The sequence below is a fragment of the Saccoglossus kowalevskii genome, chromosome 22 (assembly GCF_978046115.1).
Source record: "Saccoglossus kowalevskii chromosome 22, keSacKowa6.1, whole genome shotgun sequence".
NCBI classification, from domain to species: domain Eukaryota; kingdom Metazoa; phylum Hemichordata; class Enteropneusta; family Harrimaniidae; genus Saccoglossus; species Saccoglossus kowalevskii.
The window spans coordinates 5,611,102-5,620,903 of record NC_140662.1 but is presented as its reverse complement, the minus strand read 5'-3'; the positions used below and the strand labels follow the sequence as shown (position 1 = coordinate 5,620,903).

Here is a 9,802-nt window from a genome sequence, read left to right as displayed (position 1 = left end):
AGCGTCTTTCCGAAATTTTGATCTTTTAAAATGCTAGAATGACGTACCAAGATCTAAAGTAACCGGTTATTATTTTTTGAAAACAAATAAAGAAAAAAAATGTCTCTTCTCGATACCTTAAAGCGGGGGAGTCGCCACCTGCGCATGCGTCAGATGGCCATAACGTGTCATTGTTCACAAACAAGCGTCTACCCAGGAGCGTTTTTAGCGTGTGTTGTTATCGTTGCTTGGGACTCAATTCGACGACCCTCCCGCTTTAAAAGAGTGCGGTAGTTTTCCCTTTGGGGAACATTACGATAAGACTTTAAGGTTTGGTGTCGATTTCATGCGACGTATATACACTGAGTGTAAAATATTATTCACATGAAAATACAGCATGCTATGCACGATTGTGACACTTAACAATATTACGATATCTACAGTAAAACATCAGTTTATCTGAAATACTTTAAGGTATAACTGATTTTTTAACAGGTAGTTGCGGCTTACAGCAAGCCTCCGTTATCTCACCTCCACTGTTTGTTTTTTACATAAATAAAAGCGGGAAACATCTTTCTACAAACTTTTATTTTGGCTTCTATACTATGTTGATATTGCCAAGTCGTATTGTCGGCAATACTTGCATGAAAGCCCTTTCAGTAACTTGACCAAAATTAAACCGAGTTTTACTGTTTGAAAGCTGACGTTTTATACAATTTATAGACAATTATTTTTCACTGCAATACATATCCTCATTTATTATTGTTCGATGCTTACTATCAGATGAGAAGTTATACGCGCTGTCATGACTAAAATACTAGTAGGGGGGCAAGGGGGTAGCTGGTACAGTTTTACGGGAAATAAAAAGGAGTTTTTACGGTTTACAATGAAAATTTAATTTTGCAGTGAATTGTGTCATCTAGCCGTTAGTTTCGAAAATGTAATTATTCTTAACGACTTTTTTTTTTACTATTTGGATGTAAATTCTTGTACGTACCGAGAAAAATGACACATTTTTACAGTGTACGAAAAAAATATTTGATTGATTACGTTGTACGTTTAGCCTGTGATTACAGAATTACGGAATTTATTTTTTCAATTTACGTTGTACGAACAACAAAATATTGCAATTACGTTGAACGAAAATAACCCTTAAATTCAAAATGGGTGGTGGTGGGGGGGGTTAATGGTTATACATGAAACTAAAAACTCTAGTGTGCATCTCAGAATAACATTAATCGAAAATGCTTTACATAAATATTGATTTCATAATATAGCCCAACGTTGATTGACAAACAGGGAATCCAACAGAAGATGCTGCCGACAATACAACTAAGCGTCACAATACAGACTTCAGAACTTAATGAACAAGCTTTCATTGTAACTATTTGGGACTTTAGTTTTATCTTTTTGAGCATGCTTTCAAACCTAACAATTGCAGTTAGAGGCCGATCACAAATTACGACAGAAGAAGGTTTCTGGGAATTTGCCTCGTCCTATTGACTCGCCAGAATGAAAATCAGTATTGTCAATTTCAACATTGATTCAGGTACATTGCACAGCTATTTTACAATTGTCAGTTGTGAACACCCGAGAAACGAGGGCGCACTTCTTTGAACGATGTGCAGTAATAGAGTAAATTCAGAGAACTTCAAGAAAAGTATTTACAGGTTTCAACCCTTCATTCCTTTTGAAATTTTAACTGTTATTCATCTGTCTGTTTTAAGACAATAAAAAATGCAACAGATTGGTACGCCCAAAATTAATATGCAAAGAAAATATAGAACAATTATGTATTTTTTTCAAATGTGCAACAATACACATTTCTTCACACTCAAAGCAATGTCACCTTTGTACATAGCTTTATGGACATTGCATGTAAACGTATCATTGTTGCAAACAACTGTACCAAATTTTTAAGCAGCATTTCAGACTTTTACCGTTGGTGGTAAGAATTTTGTCAGAACGGTTACTAAGAACTTTGCACAGCATTTCAGACTTTTCCCGTTGGTGGTAAGAATTTTGTCAGAACGGTTACTAAGAACTTTGCACAGCATTTCAGACTTTTCCCGTTGGTGGTAAGAATTTTGTCAGAACGGTTACTAAGAACTTTGCACAGCATTTCAGACTTTTCCCGTTGGTGGTAAGAATTTTGTCAGAACGGTTACTAAGAACTTTGCACAGCATTTCAGACTTTTCCCGTTGGTGCTAAGAATTTTGTCAGAACGGTTACTAAGAACTTTGCACAGCATTTCAGACTTTTACCGTTGGTGGTAAGAATTTTGTCAGAACGGTTACTAAGAACTTTGCACAGCATTTCAGACTTTTCCCGTTGGTGGTAAGAATTTTGTCAGAACGGTTACTAAGAACTTTGCACAGCATTTCAGACTTTTACATGGCCGACTTTTCCCGTTGGTAAGAATTTTGTCAGAACGGTTACGAAGAACGTTGTACATACATTACTGGCTTTACTCGTATCGACTTTTCAGAAAATATTACAGATATTGCAATTAACTTTACATTGACAAATATGAAACAAGATTGAAAGCCGCTCATTTGACAGATTCTGTTGAGAAATGACGACACCAACACTTTATTTACAGCAAGTTAGTTTTTATTTTGACATTTGCATATTCGCTGAAATTCCATGTTCTATTCAATACTTTCATATTCATTTGCATATTTACTCAAGTGAGAGCTCTCATCAGTTCATTTGCATATTCACTAATTACAAAGCTCTCATCAGTCACTTGCATATTTACTCAAGCAACAAAGTTCTCAAAATCTCATTTGCATATTCACTCAATTTAAAAAATATTTCACTGTTGGTTGTTTTTTTTTGCCTATCTGTCTATTCTGATGTTTACCAACATTGTATGCACATTAAAAATGCAGTATGGCTGCAAAAAAATCCTCACAAAAAGGATTTAATAAAATTTGCTTTTATCAAACGTATTGTATTACTTTAGGCAGCTCACAACTGACAAGCCTCACTTTCATGCAACAGATGTTCTCAGAGTGAAAATAGTGAAAATCATCTTTCAGTTCCTTATGGAGAATTATACACTATAATGAACCGCATAATACTGTAAAATAATTTATTTTAGCTGGAATAAATTTTCACTGAAAAGACTTTTGGGCTGTTTTGTAGAGTTTATTTCACTGATTTGTGATGAGTTGAATGAAAAATAGAGGGGAAAAAAGGTATATTCTATGGATTTTATTTCACTAAATCATCCCTACAGCGAAAAAGGCAAAAATAAAGGATTTTACAGTACATTGGGTTTCTTATAAGCGGGAGATCAGAAAGTTGATTATAAAGGTGTTTGTTACAGTGTACGTTGATTAAATACAATTCAAATTTACACTGTATGACAGCAGTAAAATATTTCAAATAAAGTATGTCTTACTTCAAAAAATTACACACTGTAAACATCTATAATATAAATACAAATTTTTCGCGAGTCTGTAAATTGTGAAATTTTTTAGCAGTGAAAATTCCCTGGGGTCCTGCAACACAGATTGTCAATGCCTTTTGCAAAATGCTGTCCCCTCAAATGCCATTACTGTAAAATCTGTATTAGAAACCATGGTTTCTATTAAAATGGTACAATGCAACAGAGGCAAGGCAGCTTCTCTTAGCATCTACACATATGAGAAATGATGAATTTTTGGTTCTCAGATATTCAGAAAGAACGGGTGCGACTTCTATTAGGAATGCAGCTTCTAATACAGATTTTACGGTGAATCATCAAATCATGAGAATATCTAGCAAGTAATTTAAGCTTTTTACAGTAATCAAGTACTTGAGATAATACAAAATAAATAGTTGCTATCTGTGGAAGTAAAATTATGGTGATAGAATACTCACCTTTTTTTTAAAAAAAAGAATCATGTTGTATACATTTACATATTTCTGGCAGTATTAAGACATTAAAACATTGGCATCACAAAAATTAAATACAACAAGTTTAGCCAGTATTTCTATACAGATGTACTATTAAAAGTACAGTTACTCTAGAATTCATAAAAAATCTCCAGTTAATTAAGCAAAAACATAAAACTCACCAATCTTAAATTAGATAAATTTCCCCATAAGTGCTAAATCACCACATTTGTTGCAACATGTTGGTTCCTTGAGATGTTTAAAACTGATAGTGAATGCAGATTGTGTTAAGACTATAGGATATTAAAGTTAAGTCCACCCAACAGCATGATGGGAAATTAAAATGAGTACAAAGTAAGGCCATGAATGCGAAGTCAGTTGATAGAGGTAGGTTTTCGAGGTTTGTATTTCCTCCTTTTCTTTCTTGGTCATTTTCCTGCGATATACGGTACCTCTAGTTCCCTTTCAATACCAACATACTTCAGTGCATCTGTTGGACCATACCTTTATACAAAGCAAAATATTATCAAAGGTTACAAATTGTTACAGAAGCTGAACAAACTTAAATTTTTTATGATGACTAAAGCATTTCTTGGCAATCTCAAACTCTGAAAACATCTGACTGAGATCTAATGATGCACCAAATATGGTCATGCTATGGACTACAAGATACAATGATTAATCAAATATGGTCATATGGACGAGATCTAATGATGCACCAAATATGGTCATAAGGCAGACTAAATCCAATGATTAATCAAATATGGTCATATGGACTAAATCTAGCGATTTACCAAATATGGTAATGATGCAGACTAGATCCAATGATTAATCAAATATCGTCATATGGACTAGATCAAGTGATTTACCAAATATGGTCACGATGCAGTTTAGATCCAATGATTAATAATCAAATATTATATGGACAAGATCTAGTGATTTACCAAATATGGTCATGATGCAGACTAGATCAAAATGATTAATCAAGTATGGTCATATGGACTCGATCTAGTGATTTACCAAATATGGTCACGATGCAGACTAGATCCAATGATTAATCAAATATCATATGGACTAGATCTAGTGATTTTCCAAATATGGTCATGATGCAGACTAGATCCAATGATTAATAAAATATGGTCATATGGACTCGATCTAGTGATTTTCCAAATATGGTCACAATGCAGACTAGATCCAATGATTAATCAAGTATGGTCATATGGACTCGATCTAGTGATTTACCAAATATGGTCATGATGCAGACTAGATCCAATGATTAATAAAATTTGGTCATATAGACTCGATCTAGTGATTTACCAAATATGGTCACAATGCAGACTAGATCCAATGATTAATCAAGTATGGTCATATGGACTCGATCTAGTGATTTACCAAATATGGTCATGATGCAAACTAGATCCAATGATTAATAAAATTTGGTCATATGGACTCCATCTAGTGATTTTCCAAATATGGTCATGATGCAGACTAGATCCAATGATTAATTAAGTATGGTCATATGGACTCGATCTAGTGATTTACCAAATATGGTCATGATGCAGACTAGATACAATGATTAATCAAGTATGGTCATATGGACTCGATCTAGCGATTTTCCAAATATGGTCATGATGCAGACTAGATCCAATGATTAATCAAGTATGGTCATATAGACTCGATCTAGTGATTTCCCAAATATGGTCATGATGCAGACTAGATCCAATGATTAATCAAATATTGTCATATGGACAAGATCTAGTGATTTTACAAATATGGTCATGATATGGACTAGATTTAATATGGTCATTTTACCTGTAATCAAAGAATAATTCTTCGCCAGTCTGAATAGGTCTCTTAGCAAAAATACCAATACGATGATCGCCATTTACCATCATTACTTTAGCATAGCAGTTAGGATTCACTGAGTGGTTAGCAAAACGTATCTTATTGCCTTTCCGTGTTGCATCAACCACAAAGTCTGAAATAGAAGTGGAAAAGTACATAAAATTATGGTAGCAATAAAAGTAGAAGCCTAATCATAATTGCAAATACCCAGAACTCAATCAATTTGCGATAAATTGTACTTCTGATAAAATAAGGATATTGACTTGAAAAAACTTGGTGTCACAAGCCTAATTTTCAGAAAATGATGGTTGTATATTAGTAGATAGTGTATATTTTGTCAGTTCTATAACGCTTACCATATATTGTAAATTATGGGGGTACTTTTGTTGTCCTGAATTATTTCAAAAAATTTGGTTTTAAAAAATGTAAAAAAAAGGCAATTTTGTGTTCTATGGAATTGTTCTAAAAATAGCAATTTTCCTGAAAAAGTTTCTCAAAATATGTCACTGCAACACACTAGTTTACTTAATAAACCAATAACCATTGTCATGCGATTTATGACCAACTTTCTCAGAAATTATGAGTAGACTTCTACCTTAACTTTCATAGAAGTTGTTGGCTTTATTGTCACAGTTTGGCCAGAAAATAACTTGATAGACAACACACGGATAATAAAGTACATTTACATGATAAATGAAACTAGCAAGAAGGATCCTGAAATTTATTGCAACTTCACTGGTGGTGCATGAATGAGGGTGATGGTGTTGAACCTTTTCACCACCAGTTCTCTCTTTTCATTGCAAATTCTTGGAATAGTCCTATTTATAGTCTGCACTTTTCCTTATGAATTTAGAGAAAAAAATAGCCACATTTTTGGAGTAAAACCTGAAAATTGACTCAAACTTTGCCAGTTGGCTTCAAAATTAGCATTCATTACTAAAAATATTCAATATAAGAAAAAAGTGCAGACAATTTGGGTGAGAAAGTCTGGTAGTGAAAAGGTTACAAAATGATCTTCAAAACAATTGCCTAAATAGTGAAACTAATCAAAATTGCGACTGAACTTGTGACGCATCACATGTCACTCATTAGTCACATGACGAAAACAAAAATATCGCCAGAACAGCAAATACTGTGTCATAAAAACAGTGCAATGCCTAAAAGCACATTTAACTAACCATTATTTAAATTGAACAGAAAGCTGCACATGTATTTGTCATATACTTTCCCCCTTCTGTCAGCTTCATCTTGTGAAATAATCTGAAATAAAAACAAATTAACTGAGGTCAAAAAAGTAATAGCAATATCATTCATCAACTTCTAAAAAACAGGTCAGCAGACATCTGCTTATGACAAGTAATAAATGCAAGACTTGGGTATGGTCTTTCTAGCATGCCATATTTATATTTGCCTCACCCCAAAAAATATACAAAATATGTTCATAAGCACTGTCTTTGAAATGTATGATTTGAATAATCATGAATAAATGCCTGTATTTGGATGTCACGATTTGCATATTTATGAGTAAATACCAATATTTGAATGTCATGATTTGCATATTTATGAGTAAATACCAATATTTGAATGTCACGATTTGCATATTTACGAGTAAATACCGGTATTTGAATGTCATGATTTGCATATTCGTAAGTAAATTGCCTGTAAATGGATGTCACAATTTGCATATGTATGAGTAAATACCTGTTTTTGGAAAGTTGCAATTCAAATAGTCATAAATAATTGCCTGCTCGTGCCTGAATTGCATATTCATGAGTGAGGATTGCAAAAAAAGGCTAAAACAATCAACTCACCTCTCCACAATATTCAGATATAAATTCATTTTTTTGTGCAGTTTCTTTGAGAAAAATCCCCCATCCAGCCACATCAGAAGGCGCTAATAATAAATGCTGTAACAAACAAACAAATATTTGATTATGATAAAAATAAAATAATTCATTGGTCACCAAATATTTTGCACCAATTGCAACATTTTTTCACTACAATCTTTATCAGATCATAAAAAGTACCTTATTAAGATCTGGAGTCCCTGTTACAAAAACTGAAGCCATGAATCTCATCGTCCAAGATACATGAAACCTTTAACATACATTTAAGCACAGAAACAGTTTTTGTTTTCCTCATCCAAGAGAACACCCATTCTCCCAAACTCAATACTCAATACTCTCATGTTAAGTGAGCAGTCAAACCCACAGCTTCCATGTGATGTGAACACATTATACTCCACCAGAAATAAAAGCCTTCTTCAATGGTTGCATACGAGAGCCACAAATAACAGATAAAATTGAAACCTACCTTTTTAGTTCCTCTCTGAAGGCTGACATTTTTACAACTAATATTTTTGGAATCAAAATTATCTGGAAGAAAATAGAAATGAATTGTAACTTAATGTAATGTTTTGAGTTACTGTGTAATTGAAATGATGTGTGTAATATTAGATGTACATTTACTCAATTATTTAATTAAATATGAGCAACAGCACACTATGCTATGTCCAATAATTTTTTGTGAGAACCCGTAGGCATCTTTTGAATGATGGGGCACTGGTCTAGTTATGAATTTCAACATTTAGACGCACACATAATGTTGACAATCACTTGCCATTCACTGAATGCTGAAGGAGCATGGTTTAAAAAAATGAAGATCTAACAACTACATTGTTTAGACAAGATTTTCAGTGCATATGGTGTTAAATTTTGATTCAATTTGCATATTCCAGTAATTCAGTACACCATCACATTTTTTTAACATCACCGAAATTCTAGATGTACTGGCTTGGAAGATTGACAGGTTTTTCATGTCAGTGTTGAATCCTTAAACCACAATTAGACATGTGCATATTTAATAAGGTTATGCTAAGGATAAAATAAATCCAAAATATGGACATAATTAAATATGTTCATTCTCAGTCAGGTCACACAATATTTTATGTACTCACCTGCTCCGCATGTTAGACAAAGATCTGGATCACATTCTCTAACAGCTAGATAGCATGGACACTGTTTAGTATTGCACTGGGCTTTACATCGACAACCAGGAAAACGATTCTGACCTAAAATATTGACATCAACAGGATATATGTGAACGAGTATTCAACTTAAATTCTATCAAACAAACAAAATCAAATCCCATTAAATAACATTACGCATCTTCAAATCAAATACTGTGAAATACTTTATTTTCGCTGGAATTAATTTTCACTAAAAAGGTTTTTGGGGCGTTTTGTATGGAATTTATTTGTACTGATTTTTTTTACTGAGTTTAATTAATGTGAAATATAGGAAAAAAAGTATATTCGCTGGATTTTATTTTCACGGATCATCCCTTCAGCAAAAATGGTGAAAATAAATTCCAAGCGAAAATAAAGTATTCTACAGTACATGTACAAAACATACTCAATATTATGTCAACCAAACCCAAATCAGTCAAATCAAATCGAGCACTACTAGTTTTAAATTGCCTACTGTGAGGATATAATACTGAATCTTTTTCATAAAAAGAATAAAACTTGGACTAAGACTCTGGAAGAAAGGAATTTTGCTGAGTTTATGTTCACTTTTGCAAACTGCTTTAGCCCTTTGAACACCACATTTTTTTCTGCCAAAATTCGGGTGATACATTTTGCCTATTTTCAATTTACAATTAATTTTCTACAATTTTTTTGATCATTTTGGACCAAATGTGTTGATGACAATTTTTGAAAAAATAAGTGAAAAATATACGAGTTTATTTTTTTTTTTATTGATTAAAACTGTGTATGTCGACTCCTATATTAGAGTTCATTTCCACAAATTTTCAAGAATACAAGAAAAAAGTGCAGAAAAATTTGGGCGAAAAAATCTGGTGGTTAAAAGGTTAATCCCATTTATACTTATTCAAAAATGCACTACAATAACACATTCCATTTATTTTGTCTTTTTTATACATTCATTCAATTTTCTATAATTTTAACACTATTGCAGTTTTCTGTTAAGGCTTGGGAACTATTATTTGCAAGAATCTCATTAGACTTGTACATTTGAATTCCAATTTTTGTTAAATTAACATACTGTTGTTAAAACTGTTCAAACATCA

At 32.8% G+C, this 9,802-nt stretch overlaps 1 protein-coding gene across 3 annotated transcripts in view; it reads right to left on the bottom strand.

The window, feature by feature from the left end:
• Nucleotides 1–2,571: 2,571 nt before the first annotated feature.
• LOC102803963 (histone-lysine N-methyltransferase EZH2-like) overlaps nucleotides 2,572–9,802 on the bottom strand; it is a 30,671-nt gene continuing 23,440 nt past the window's right edge. For all 3 annotated transcript variants that reach the window (XM_085496042.1, XM_085496044.1, XM_085496043.1), the window contains 6 exons: nucleotides 8,667–8,780; nucleotides 8,024–8,085; nucleotides 7,522–7,617; nucleotides 6,889–6,970; nucleotides 5,678–5,843; nucleotides 2,572–4,369 (listed from right to left, as the gene is read on the bottom strand). In XM_085496042.1, coding sequence (XP_085352168.1) covers nucleotides 4,294–4,369; nucleotides 5,678–5,843; nucleotides 6,889–6,970; nucleotides 7,522–7,617; nucleotides 8,024–8,085; nucleotides 8,667–8,780 — 596 coding nt within the window. In that variant the 3' untranslated portion in view covers nucleotides 2,572–4,293. The remainder of the gene's footprint in view (nucleotides 4,370–5,677; nucleotides 5,844–6,888; nucleotides 6,971–7,521; nucleotides 7,618–8,023; nucleotides 8,086–8,666; nucleotides 8,781–9,802) is intronic.